Source organism: Oculina patagonica, chromosome 5 (assembly GCF_052425735.1).
Source record: "Oculina patagonica isolate OP01 chromosome 5, crgOcupat, whole genome shotgun sequence".
Classification (NCBI taxonomy): Eukaryota; Metazoa; Cnidaria; class Anthozoa; order Scleractinia; family Oculinidae; genus Oculina; species Oculina patagonica.
The window spans coordinates 22,739,406-22,754,281 of record NC_135762.1 but is presented as its reverse complement, the minus strand read 5'-3'; the positions used below and the strand labels follow the sequence as shown (position 1 = coordinate 22,754,281).

Below are 14,876 nucleotides of genomic sequence, written 5' to 3'. Positions count from 1 at the left end.
AGGCTTCTTTAAGCATGTTCCACATCCCTCGGCGGCCATAATGATAATGGTAATGATAATGATAATGAATTAATATAGCGCATTTTTCATGTGTATATGTTCAAATGCGCTGTACACCAGACCACAACACCAGGAGCTTCGTGCCCTACTCTTTTCGAATAGTGTGTGGGTTCTTTAATGTCCCCTGTTTTAAGACTGAAGATACAGGAGACGGGACCTACGGTTTATCGTCCTTTTCCGAGAAGACTAGAATGTCTAACCATTTGCAGATGTAATTACAAAGGCAGCACATTCTCCTCAGTTATTTTAAGACCCTGAGTGTTGGTCCGGTCTGGGGTTCGAACCCACGACCTGCCGCACAGCAGTTCGGCGCTCTACCAACTGAGCTAACCAGACTTGGTAGGGTTTTCGAGTTATTCGAGTTCGAGTTACCGGGTTCTACTGTAATTACCATAATAAACATTTTAGAATACTGCATCTAAAAATTACAATTTTAGCAAAAAACTTCAAAAATGTCTTCAAGTTATATATATTTTTGCAACATTTAAGCATAAAACTGCAAATTACTTACGGAGAAGAGAAATATTTCCTGCTGTCCCACTTTAATTTAATCAATTCAAAATGGCGTGGTAGCGGTGCTTGAGAGATTGTGCGTGGTCAAAATGTTTAGCAAATTTTGCAAATTGCAAGAAAAAATTCAGGTGGAGCCACGGATAAAATTATTTAATAGTCTTTAAAGAATCATTCTGCAAAGTTTGGTGCTTTTATCAACCGTGTCACGATTTCTCCAAAAAATTGCCCTAAGCGACCTGACTACACACAGAACACTACGAGATTCCCTTCAGGCTAAGCTCGGTATGGAAATAAATGGTCGTTTTCTCTTGAACGAGCACGCTGACCCCCATTTTTTTAATCCATTAATTTAAATGTCAAACTGTTGTCTACAATATATCGCGATTTAAAAAAAGTTTAAAATTCTACATTGAGATATTTTAATTTTAATGCCGTAAAAAACACGTTTTTAGGTAGAGCCGTTAACGTGCGCACGGAGCAAAATCTTAAATTTCTTTCATTATCTTAATTCCTGTACAATTAGAATAGTTTTTAATATAAGATAAAAGTCCTTTTTGTTGAACTAGACTAGTTCTTTAAGGCAAAATGATTTTTTTCTGGAAACAATAGCGATCCCCATTTGGATTATTAGGGTTCCTAATATATATCTCGCGGGTCGTATATTTACTAAAATGCCCATCCATTTTACACAAAAACTAGCGAGGTGACCCCCATTTTTTATTTCATTTTTTTAATGCTCATAACATAATTGTAACCTGGACCAAGTTTCAGAAAATTTTTAATACTCCTTCTATTTCAGTGGAATCACCTTAAGAAGAAATTTCTACTCAGACCGAGCGGGCAGTGGTACAAAATGTAAAATCAAAATTCTTGATATGTTGCCCAAAGAAAGCCTATGGTAGGCCTAGAAACGTGGTGGGATTTTTTTCTTCAAATATTTCTTGATCCGGTCAAAAACTTACAAAACGGTTATGACCCCCCGTGTCTTCTAAAACACATTGAATAAACATGACTCATACCGTGTCGTAAACTTCGCACTGGGTCATTCGCATGAAACGAAACCCCGTTTTTGAACCTAGAAATGTACTATTGAAGTGTTTATAAGTCATTTGAGTCCAAACTTTCTTTTCTAATTTAATTTTCAAGGTCACGACGAGCCGCTGAAAATCACTAAAATTCGGTTGCTCGAAATTCTTAATTTGGCGCTCTTTTTCGAGAGACAATTTCCCTACCCGGTAAAACTCCAAATTACTTGAAACTCAGATATTTTGAAAGGGGAAATGCCGTTCTAAAACCTGGTGTAAAAATTTATTTCGGGCTCTCTATAAGCGCTGAGTGTAAACGCTCTCAAAATACTTATAATTACAAAATTACCTGTCACTGAAATGTAAACAATAGCCAGTACATTCTTCCGACCTGACAGTCCAAAACGTCTTCTTTTTAGTCTTCCCTCTTGTTTCTAATGCTATTTAGATGTAATCTTCAGCAGAAGCTCCCTGTTAAGATCATCTTGAACACTATATCTTCCAAATATCGAGTATAAGGCGAATTTCGAATTCTATCGCCATCTTCATCGAATATTCCCAAGCGTGCCGTCGACAACTTCAGCACATCTCCGTGTTGACATTCAACTTTAAAACTGCTCTCAGGTCTGCCATCACATTCCCATCTCCTGTTAAACAGCCGTCGAATAAATATACCCTTCTTATGTCAACCCTTTGATTTCTCGACCGAAATGCTGGCCCGTTGTCAGTTGTTGTTAACGTTCATGGTCGGCCGTTAAACATCAACCAGACAACTGTTGTGCTCCGATTACATGTTGACAAAGTTGCTTGTCACGCAATCCCTTCCGCAATAGTCATGAAAAAAATTAATCGAATATACGGTTTGTTTTCAAGCCCATTCTAAAGGTAATTGATTTTGAAACATAATTTTAAGTGAAATTGCCTTTTCTGTTTTCATTCCTTCTGGTAACATCTCATTTGCCGGTACTTCAACATACCCGGGAACCCGAGAAAGGTTCATGAGTAGTCAGGGTGGATCAGTAAGTAGTTTTATCGAACGTTTTGTGGAGCAATGTGTTTTTACCCAACGTTTTTTGTTTTGTCATTTCAAGCAATACTTTTACCAAAACCTTTCAAGCGCCGAACGTTTAAATTTCAAATGCATCAAGTTCCGCTATTAAAGTGAATTTGAAATCCAAATTTTCTCCTCGGGGAGCATGCCCCCATACCTCCACGGACCCCCCCCCCCCTAAGTTTACTCACTTCAGGGTTCGACTTTCAGCCCCCCCACTCAAATTCTTCCTGCGCGGTCCCTGATGGGAGATTTCTATGCGAGAAAGCACGAAGGAAGGAAGTTGTAAATCTTTCTCCGGCCGTGAACGTGAAGACTGCATTAGACGATCGCGTGCGTCATTATAAATACATTGCTCCCGCCCGAAAATATGTGAATTTAAAACTTTAAACTTTCTTGATATAAGCTGTATGCTAAATACTGGTTTAAAGAAAGTAAAACGTACAAGATTGTGGGTGATAAGAATTCAAAACACTGGCAATAATACGCGACTTTTCTCACAGACAAGCGGAAGGCCAGTTTTTGCTTTGTTTGTCTTCATAAAACAAATAGCACAGATGCCAAAGATAATATAATTTTTTTTATTTTTACTTTACATGTAAAACTTAAGGTTCATAAGTCCAGTTTACTTTGATAGGATCCCTGAAATCTTAAAGTGTATTATCTCTCTTTCTGAAGAGATCATCAATATGCTGCAATTTTTGCCGCGAATTGTTTGTTTACTGAGGTACATAAGTTTTTCTCTGAAGTCGAGTCTCATGTTTCATAGCCGGCGTTTTTACCCGATATAAAATCTATTTCCACGCGCGCAATAAAAGTTACTGATGTTATCTAGCCATATGATGAGCCTGGACTTTTTTTGAAGTTTTTTTTTTTCGCACAAAAACGAGCTGCATACATCTCTGTGAATGATGTTACAGGAGACTATGAGAAAAGTGAAACCGGAACCAACACACTTTTCTCAGAGTTATGATTCGTTCCTGTTGTTGTTGTTTTTTATGTAAGCCCTTTTCCCCCTTTATTTTAACCCTGTAAATCAGTTAATTTTCGTTTTTACAGTACATAAAACAAAAATCGAGTATTTTCAATATTTCTAATCAACGGGTACTACGTTTTGTTGTCCAATTAAAGGAATACACAAAACCGGTCAACAAAACTTCAAACTAAAAGGCTCGGATACAGTAAGCGAGCGTTCAAAATGTACTAATTGCAACAGTGGCAAACTTGTTGAAACTTTAACACGCAGAAACGTTTAAGAGCATTTTAAGTATCAGTGAGCGAAATAAAAAAACAAAGTTGCTTGTCGACGTTAAAAAATGCACAAAGGCTATTTCGTTAAGTAACAAAACGTCTTAGAAACAGACAATATTTACAGAGTCGTAATCTAATTAGCCTGCACTTAGTGGCTTCAGTTGAACATTTCCCACGGTTTGGTAATCGATAAATCTGCAGTAGTTGTTGATAGAGGTCATTTGCTCCTTTCAGAAACTAGTTGGAGGTGCTTGCGCCTCCGACAAACGATACGAACGAGAAGTCGTTGTTACGGTATTGTCATGTGAACGAGATATTTCGGGGCACACTCGCAGTGTTGAGATCAGGGATGTGTACTCTGAAGTTGACCTTATTTTAGCACGTGCATCCATATTCTCGCTTCCGTGCGACATTTCATCGTGGACTATTTGTCCAGCTCATCGCTCTTCTTTGGGAATTGGCTGGCGTAGAGGGGCTAATCGATGCCGAGTAGCACTAGTACGCGTTTAATAACGAGTTTCGATTAAAAAGGTGGTGTCTTCCGTTTGGTTTGCTTAAAAACTGCTCCATTCATTGCAAAGAGGCAGCATAATACTCAGTAATTGATGTTCGGTTAACATCCCCTGGACGTGTGCCGCCCTTTGAGATTTTTTTCGTAAATTTGAAAAGAGGAATTTCTTCATGATACTGGAACTTTCTGTTCATTTACCCATTGCAAAAATTTTCGGATATATCTGTCACCATGGAAACGTCATAATTATAGCCAAAATATTCATTTTCGTCATTTTTATTTATTTTTCCAGCTTTTGAGCATAATAACTTGATTAGCTAACCAAACTATGTCAATTTTAGCAGGCTGAGGTAAATATAACAACACTTTCGGTAGTCCAGTCCCGGAACTCTCTCTTCCGCGCACCCCCTCTCCTCACCCCCTCCCCCCCCCCCCCCCGTATCACGGTTCGGGTGGAAATTTGCTTCAACGTTCGAGGGATAACAATTATGCAGAATGTAAACTTTTTAACTTCACGTGTTTGTATAGTAATGTGTAATTAATTATCAAGTGATGTAATAAACTAGCAAGTTTTATCTGTTTAATGAGAGCTATATCAATAAACTTTCTCTGTTTGACCACACATCAAGATGGATCGACGTATCCTGTGACATAACAGACATAATACTCGAAAATACACTGAGATTGTGATATATGTATGTAATATGTTATTCAGGTACGTTAAACAAAATCTTTCTGGGGTGTTGAACAGACGAATACCGAAGAATATTAATTAATATATATATTTTTTCCATTTATGGAAATCAAGCAACGAAAACCTGACGAGTGACCATAACAAAGCCGTTGCGTGACATGCAAATTCAGTTAAGATCGGAGGTCAACGGTTTCTGAATGGACCGTGTTGAACAGCAATCGAGTATTTTAGTTCAGAAAGAAAAGCGTTGACACAAGAAGGTTTTATTATGGACTGCCGTTTAACAGGTGATGTGGATGAGACGTCAGATCTGAGAATTCCGAGAGAATCGTACAAAGCTGTAAAGTTGAATGTCAACACGGATATGTATTGGTTAATTTCGCTGTCTCCACGCTTTCGCACAGGAGTCTAAATATGCCTTTCACTCGATACTTTGGATAATATCGCATTGAAGATGAGTCAAACAGGAACATTTTGCGGTGTTTTACATCCAAAAATCCGAAAAATACAAGCCGGAACATTGGATTCAAGACGTTTTTGATTTGCTGGTCGAAAGCATGTTGCTGTTAATTACAGTGAAGTGACAGGTAATGTTGTGTTTATCCGTATTTTGAGAGCTTTCGGACGCAGCGCTTATAAAAAGCCCTAAACAAATTTTTACATCAGGTTTTAGAACAGCATTTCCCCTTTTAAAATATCTGAGTTTCAAGTAATTTGCAGTTTTACCGGGTAGGGAAATTGTCTCTCGAAAAAGAGCGCCAAATTAAGAATTTCGAGCAACCGAATTTTAGTAATTTTCAGCGGCTCGCCGTGACCTTGAAAATTAACTTAAAGAAGAAAACTTGGACTCAAATGACTTATAAACGCTTCAAAAAAACATTTCTAGGCTCAAAAACGGGGTTTTATTTAATGCGAATGATCCAGAGCGAAGTTTACGAGACGGTATGAGTCATGTTTACATTGTGTGTTTTTGAAGACTCGTGGGGTCAATACGGTTTTGTAATTTTTTGACCGGCTTAAAGAATATTTGAAGAAAAAAATCCCACCACGATTCTAGGCCTACCATAGGCTTTCTTTGGGCGAAATAGGAAGAATTGTGATTTTTAATTTTTGTGCCACTAATTCTCATTTTGGCGCGGTCTGAGTAGAAATTCCTTCTTAAATAGATAATAACCAACTTTGTATAAAAAAACACCTCGACTCATTGTCTTTTGACTCATAACTCATAGACTCATTTGACTCATAAAACAGGGGACCTCAGAGCAGTAAATGGACTAAATGGTTGGATCAGCTAGCAATAGAGTCAGACTATAAAGAGCGCTGGGTGCATGTACGCTTTGTATTTCCTTGGAGTCTACGTAATCTGTTCCGACGATCAAGAAATAAAAAGTAAATGAGAATCTGCTGAGAGAGTTGATACGTTTTCAGTGAACACAACATAACCAGTCGGTTAATGAAAAAAAATCGTTGTCATTAAGCATGCATGATAGGTCATGGTAAATTTGTGTTCTCGATTGTGTGGAGTACAGCTGTGGCTGTAATATTGTTGGTCTGAAATAGCATGAAACTCTTTGAATAGTCCCTTTGTTTCTCCTGTGCTAAGTACAATCAGAACATTTTCCCTTTTTCCGCCAAAAGAAGCAAATTCGCATAACCTCTTCTAGTCCAGTCTTGAGACATCCGTACACTTTTTTAGGACTTGGGAGGTCAAACACAGTTCCTAGAATGCAAAATCTCCCTTGGAACAGCACTTATATATTAACAATAACGTAACTAGATGTCATTGGTTGTATTGGGGACTTGCTCCAGGAGGGTAAAATGGTAGTTTTATTGTTATTACATGTTTGAGCTAGAGGTAAAGGCATAAGAACATTGTGTCAGATAAACTAATGATAAGACAGTTTAATAAAACCAATGAATTGATTATCCGTATCTTGCTTCTTTCTTAAAATCACCGGGATGGTCAAACAGAAATCATGGGAATCATTGTCTCAAGAAGAAAGAAACGGGCGCCTATGGCACAGCAGCCCACTCCTGAGGCGACGTCATCACAACGAGATAACCAGGTGCCTAGTACAGACTCTCAGGAAGAACGTGTAGACTGGAATGACGAGGAGAATGAGTCAGAACCCGAAGAAAAGTCGGAAAAGAGTGATGAAAGTGACTCCGAGGCTCACAATGATGACGAGGGAATTGGTGAAAATGAACCAGAGCATACCTCTTCGCGATCGTCTTCCGTAAAGTCTAAAGAGACAGACGGCTCAGGCACAATGGATAAAAATGAAACAAGAGCAATGGATGACGCAACCGAAGTGGACGAGTTTACCGACGCTTGGAGGAAAGTGTTCTTAGGGGACTTGGATATGGAAATGTCCGACAATGTTAAGATTGTCAGGATATTTACAAGTTCTACATTCACAGGTACAGTATCGTCATTGAGCAGGTCAACGAATATTTTTTACCCTGGTAGAGCTCATGAAATCATTTCTTGTTACAGTTTGACGCGCCTTACCGTGGCCACCCAACAAACATTTTTTCAAGTGTCATGTTATAGTTTACGTTTTCACTGCGTTTTGTTGACAAATACGATATAACAAGTAGCTATTTGATCGTATTCAACTTTGCAAGGAGGCGTGTTCGTCCAACAAATAATAATATTACGAAAGCACAGTTGTAAAAACGTTTGTTGGGTGGCCACGGTAAGGCACGTCGCACTGTAATGTAAGGGGACCGAAGACCAAAGGAACTTTATTTTGGCAGTAAAAGGTGTTCCGCCATGGGTGGAACTTTCGTTTATGAGTGGTATATGGGTGGTACTTTCATTTATGCCTATTGTTTATTGATCGGGACATTGATTGCTGAATTTTGCATGAATTGCTGTTTCCAGGAATAGTTGACTGGGTTAGTTTACGAAGGAATTCTCTTCGTTTTTCTCCTTTTAGATACCTTTGTAGAGCGTAACACATTGATGGAAAAAGTGTATCCCCGACTCAAGTCCTACTGTCAAGAAAGAGGCTATGATTTTCAAGTGGTGGACATGAGATGGGGAGTCCGGGACGAGTCAACAGACGATCACATGACCACTGAGCTTTGCATGAGGGAGCTACGCGCATGTCAGAAGCTTTCAACTGGACCCAACTTCATTGTAAGTCCAGCTTGTCTAAGCTATGTCTTATCAATGTTTCATGATAACTCAGGTTACCATTTTACTTACAGACCTTTTTGGGACAAAAATATGGATACCGTCCCTTCCCGGTCAGGATCGTCGCTTCTGAGTTTGAGAAGCTTCTTGGAGCGGTTGACAACCAAGACGACGTCCAACTGCTGAAACACTGGTTCTGGCGAGATGACAACTCAGTTCCTGCTCAATATCTGCTGCAACCAATCACATCACTGCTGCCTCACTACCGTAACTATGACGATGATGAGCTACGTAAGAAGGCGTCTGGTGAATGGTGGACGGCGTTTGAGAGAATGCAAGTTGTTTTGAGAAACGCCGCTGACATCGCTTTAGATGACGTCGACCGGCACAAGTATCATATGTCAGGTATTGTTTCTTTTCATATGGCGAATAGATCATATTATTGCAGTTTTCAGTGAAATGCGAACTCTGAAATTCAATCCTCAACCAAAGGTTTACGCTCTTTGCTGCCGTCAATCATCTTTGCGGACCTCTCGGGAAACAGAAGTTTACTTCAATCGGGTCAAAAGGTCAAGTCTTTCGGTTGTGATTGGTAGATTTCGATCCATTTTGTTTTTTCCGTTTTTCATGGTTCGTTAGCTGTTGCCATAATTATGATTGACGGTAGCAAAAAACCCCATCGTTTGTTGGATTTTGAATTTCAGAGTTCGCATTTCACTAAAAACCGCAATAAACACAGTGAAGATATCTTTGAAGAGAGCTAACATTTGTCCAAATTTGTTTTCTTTAGTGACAGAAGACGAGATTCGCCGCGGGATAATTACAGCTACGGCGCCAGAAAAACACTGTTTTTGGTTCAAAAGGGTGATAACAGATCTAATCCAAAATGCCGGCAGTCGTAATGCCGGCAAGTTTCTGGACAAGACATACGGAGACAACTCAGCTGTTGACGATTCTGCACAGAAGCTACTGAGCAGTCTGAGAGAAAACGAGCTTCCGACTGCCTTGCCAACAAAAAATGTAATGCAGTACGATGTCACTTGGACCAACGAGGGCATCAATCCAGATTCATCTGCTGAGCATGCTCAATATGTCGAAACACTCTGCAACGATGTCTATAACGTCATAACCAGCATGATTCAAGAAGCAATTGAAGAGAGGGAAGCTGGCGAGCAGAAAGATTCACTTACGGAGGAAATATTGCAGCATGCACTATTCTGCCAAAAGAAAGGGCTAGCTTGTCAAGGGCGAGACGAGTTCCTTCAGTCAGTGAAGCAATCCTTGCTTGATTATAGGAATAACCGAGTAGTCATACTTCATGGCGAGTCTGGTTGTGGTAAGACGTCCGTCATGGCCAAAATTGCCGTGGAGATCAGAAAGTGGCTGGAGGATGATTCAGCTATCGTGGTGTTGAGGTTCATTGGTACGTCCCCGGAGTCATCCAGTATCAGACTGCTGTTGATGAGCGTCTGCCAACAGTTGTACAAGGTTACAGAAAATGACACAACAGAAATACCTGAGGTAAGGTCATAGTAGTAGCTCCCATACATTAGAACGAAGTTTGCAGTGTTTAGGAGCTAGTGTTTTGAAACTTCCTTGTAATAGGTAATAGTCTCTTCATTGTATTCTTGGAAAAAGACACTTTACTGTCACCATTAAATGCACCCATGGCCTTGTTTGCTAAGCTTTCTTATGATGACCTTACTTTGTCTGCCATTTTGGATTCATTTGATCGATAGAACATGGCTTACCATTGAATTTTTTGCAGGATCTAATGGACCTAATGGAGTTCTTTCCAAAGTGTTTGGAAGAAGCCTGCTCATCTCGTCCCGTGGTACTGATGCTTGATTCTTTAGACCAGTTTCCTGCTGACGAAGGAGGTAGACGCTTAGACTGGTTACCTGGGAAAATGCCAGACAATTTTTATTTGGTTATGTCGACCCTACCTGGCTCAGAATACGAGTGCTTGCCACTTTTGAAGGTAACAAATAGCTCTTTAGTTTTGTTCTTTTCGATTCTTGTTTTAATAAACTGTAGACAATGTAAAAATACACATAGCTGATCAATTCACTAAATCCCATCTATTCACTACGGGGCTTTCAATGACGAAATTCCAGACAGAGCACCAGCATTGGGTCAAAACTGTGGTTGATTTCCTTGCTTTCAACAAAAGGGTAAACACGTGTTGTGTTTGGAAACTAAAAAGCGATCGTTACTCTTAAGGACAGCTGACACCTAAATGGACATTGAGTCGTTAGGACGAAACCGGCGTACTCTCTAGGTAACTTTCTCTGCGGAAACACCATCCATAGCTCCCACAGTGGAATATAAGATGTATTCCCTAGGATGCCCCATTCTGAGGGTGTAAGACTGTATTGTTATTCGCAGTCATGCAATAACCAAAGTCTATCAGTGCTAGTTATAGTCAATGGCTATAGACACATGCTTTTAAAGCTTTTAAAACCTTCGTATAATTTTGCTTATGTTGCCAGACACTCTTTGAAGACCGATGTTTTAAAGAGATCCCAAACATACCTGTGAATGATGCTGATGTCATTTTAGCAAGCTGGTTGAGCTCTTCCCAGCGCACGTTAATCCCAGTTCAGAAGGAAATGGTTCTGAAGGCCTTCCAGGAATGCCCACTGCCCTTGTTCCTGAAGCTGTCCTTTGACCAAGCCTGCCGATGGAAGTCATATACTCCAGCAGATGAAACAACACTGGCCTCCAGCGTAAAAAACGTTGTCAATGATCTTTTCGACCAAGTTGAGCGACGCCATGGGAAGATCCTTGTCAGCCATGCGTTGGCTTACATTACCGCATCAAAAAATGGCTTGACAGAACCCGAGTTAGAAGACATTTTATCGCTGGACGACGAGGTACTCAATGACGTCTATCAGTACTGGACGCCTCCATTTCGAAGACTTCCACCGTTGCTATGGATCCGTATCCGTTCCGACATTGGAGACTACCTTATAGAGCGAGGAGCAGATGACTCTCGAGTGATATATTGGTACCATCGCCAGTTCATCGAAGTGGCAACCGATCGTTACTTGGATGCAAAGCAAGAAATTCATTCAAAGCTTGCTGACTACTTTGTGGGAAAGTGGTCGAATGGTGCAGGGAAGCCTTACGTTGCCAAAGACGGACAGACAGTCTTTAAGGATCGGTTGGTGGCCAAACAACCCTTGACGTTTAGCAACGAGAAAGAAAAGAGGGAGGTTTTCAATCTGCGAAAATTGAATGAGTTGCCACATCATCTCTTGCATGCAGGAGACCTCAAGAGGCTCAAGGAAGAGACACTTTGCAACTTTGAATTCCTCTTGGCTAAACTACGGGGAACTTCTTTAGAGTCAGTTCTTGATGACTTTGTCGCCTCACTCCTTGTGTATCCAGAAGAGAAAGATCTTATCGAGTTGGAGAAAACTTTACAGTTGTCTTCCGTTGCTCTTAAAGCTGACGCCAATCAGCTGGCTCCTCAACTTCTTGGCAGGCTTACTGCACGTCACAGTAAAGACGAATTCGATGGCATTAACCTTGTGCTGCAGCAAGCGTATTCCTCATCCGTTCCGTGCTTAATACCAAGTGATAGATGCTTGACTTCACCAGGCGGATCTCTGATATCCTCGATGAAACTACCAGGTGAGATTATCCGTCACTGTTTTGGATTTAGCTGCGATGGAAAGACAGCTCATATCACCACTACGTTCTCACAACCAGTGCATATTCAGATATTAACCATAGACTTGCACAATGGAAAAACTCTTCGAAGGATGACACTGCCAGGATCTTTAGAAGTTGGAACGGTGTGGACTGTTGAGGGCAGCCGACTCAATGAAGACCTTCTCCTTTTAGTAGGATCAACTGATATATTTCTAATATATACATCCACTGGTCAAATTCTGCATAAATTCACAGCCCTTGTTAAAGAAAGCTCATACAATCCGATGCCACCTGTGTCGTTTGTGGATGACGAAAAGCGAATTGTTGCCATTACAGACAAGGACCTCAAGATATGGACAACTGAAGATGGCAAATTAGTACACAAGATTGACATAGGCAAGATACCAACAGATGACGAATACGGCAGTATTGGCGGAGCAGCAGGGTTTCTGGCAGCCTTCAGCGTCCATGGAACAAAGAGTTTCACAGTCCTCGACACCAGAACTGGAGAAAAGGTTCGGAAAGTCAATGTCTTCAGTGAAGAGGACGCTTGCTGCATAGGAGAAGTCAAAGTGACCTCTAAAGAGAAGGTTGTAGTCACATCTTCAGAAAGAAACAACCTGCGTTTGTACGATCTGCACACTGGCGATTTAATCAGAGAAGTGCCACAGTTTAAAATCAACAAAGGTCTCCTTCGACTTCAAGTAACAACGGACGGAACGAAGGCCGTGTGTGTTGCTGACTACGAGATTCTTGTGACCAACCTCGATGATGGAACAGTTCACAAAACCTTGAAGAGCAAGTCTTTTGGAACGTTTATAATTCATTCTGGTTTCTACACAAGAGATGGAAAGTTCGCTATTTCTGTGGCTTACGATGAGGTTATTCGTATCTACGACCTTGAGAAAGCGGTTAACGAGAGTACCGAAGAAGTTCCAACTGATACTGCATCTGGCAACAAGGCAGTGTCTTCCGTTGACACGATCAACTATCTTGGACGAGAAACAGACCACAGGCATGTTATTGCGACAGCGACGGTCAATAATACTGGTCAAATTCTCATTTGGGACACTTTGACCGGTACAAAGGTGCGAGCCTTTAAAATGCCCAAAGAACTGTTACCCAACACGATGAAAATGTATGGAACATCTCGTGCTGTTGGTTACATCCACGATCTAGAGTATCTTCACTTTCAAGTCTTCGACATGAAATCAGGAAAGGTTGAAAGAACTCTGCAAGGCAAAGCCTCTAAAAGAACGGAAGCATACGGTTTCCTTGACGAGAACCAGCTCATAGCTCTCTCTCGCGGGCGACGCAACCTCAAAGTTTGGGACATCAGCAACGGAAAGTTAGTCAAGCAATACAAGTTTGGACAACAGCACCGACTTGAAGACATGCTCATCAGCAGAAATGGTAGGTCAGTGGTCTGCAGCCAATTAAGACGGATGGGAGATCACGATGAAAAAACCCTGCCTCTGGTCTTTCTAAACACACAAACAGAAGATCAGAAGTTCTTAGAAGTCGAAAGTGCAAAGTTGATGCTTTGGAATGGCTCAGTAACGGATGACGGGAGTTTCCTAGTTTGCCTATCCAACGACTACAAAGCATTTCTCTGGGACTTGACCAACGGAAGTCTAAAGCATAGACTGGTCGCTGATGAAGAGAATCCCACCGTAAACTCAACAGCAATATCATCTGCCAGCAGCATGGTCCTTACTGGTGAAGGTGACGGAAATATCCATGTCTGGGATATTACCAGTGGGCGCGTCCGTTACAAGTTAGAATGCGAGACCGTCGATTCTTTATTTATGACAAAAGATGGCCAAATAGCATTCTCCAACTATCGCTACAAGAATAGCAGCATCGATGCTTGGGACTTGGGTACAGGGGTGAAACTTGCCTCTTTCACATCAGACTGGAAGCCTGAACGCGTGACGATATCCGGGAACTGCCTTGCGGTCACCAAACCGGACAAACCAGAGTTGATGACTTTACGACCTCATATCCCTGGAGAAGTAGAACCTAACGCAACTGATAACTCACCATTTGCGAATTGCCCGCTGGAAAGTAACATGCAACCTACACAAGACCTTACCAGTGCTAAAGAAACAGATGAAGATGAAGATGTTGATGACGACGACGAAGTGACCGATTATCAAAGAACGGAGTTCACAAAAAAAGCGGTGCACGCACGACCCGATGTTATCCTTGGTGGCGGGAGCTTGGTTCACGCATCCAAAAATATCAACATCTCCGAGAGGGCTTATCAGAATTCCAATTGCAAGTCCCAGTAAGAACTGAATTCACCAAGTCAATTTTCAAAGCACAAGGCATTTCAGCTAAGGTTTTCCTACTCTAAAAGACTATGAACGGCTATTGAAACTAAGCAACAAAACTCATGTGTTGTGCTGAACATTAAGGTCTGATATTAAGACCTGCAAATAGAACAATGAAAAGCAAATTAAATAGGAATAGACAGACGTTATATTGACTCACGTTCGTGCGAACAATACAACGGATTGTCAAAAGATGTATTTAACCCATTAGTATTTATCCTAGAACGACTTTTGCGGTACAATGAGAGAATTGTATTGTTATCAATGCTCCATTAAAGGCTTTATTTAAAACACTTGGTATTCGTGGTCTGTGGATTTTCAGGCAAGTAGAGTGAGTGCAGTTTCAGGCCTGGCAGTCTTAAACAAGCAATACTTTGCAAAGTCTTGTATGGGAAGTAGGTTATCCGTATTCTGCATGTGGCATTTCTGGTATGTATATAAACTTGAATCTTTTATCAGCAACATTATAAATCAAACCTGCGATATTTGTTTCGATGAAGGGTATATTTTATGACAAGAACACGAAACGAATTGTTGCTGAAAGAAGAACAACAACGAACATGGGGGCGAAAATTGCCCTTGTAAACGGACCTTACTCAGTTTCGTACAGTTTTTTTTGTTTTGCCTTTGTTT

General features: G+C 40.8%; 1 protein-coding gene across 2 annotated transcripts in view; it reads left to right on the top strand.

The window, feature by feature from the left end:
- LOC144653293 (NACHT domain- and WD repeat-containing protein 1-like) overlaps window positions 1–14,876 on the top strand; it is a 48,935-nt gene that overhangs the window by 3,488 nt on the left and 30,571 nt on the right. The window contains exons 2-7 of one of the 2 annotated variants that reach the window (XM_078513249.1): window positions 7,077–7,526; window positions 8,048–8,250; window positions 8,322–8,652; window positions 9,038–9,768; window positions 10,016–10,228; window positions 10,740–14,525. The exons of the other annotated variant lie outside the window; for it this stretch is intronic. Coding sequence (XP_078369375.1) covers window positions 7,082–7,526; window positions 8,048–8,250; window positions 8,322–8,652; window positions 9,038–9,768; window positions 10,016–10,228; window positions 10,740–14,201 — 5,385 coding nt within the window. The 5' untranslated portion in view covers window positions 7,077–7,081 and the 3' untranslated portion in view covers window positions 14,202–14,525. Of the gene's footprint in view, window positions 1–7,076; window positions 7,527–8,047; window positions 8,251–8,321; window positions 8,653–9,037; window positions 9,769–10,015; window positions 10,229–10,739; window positions 14,526–14,876 lie in introns of those variants that run through there. 2 annotated transcript variants of the gene reach the window in all.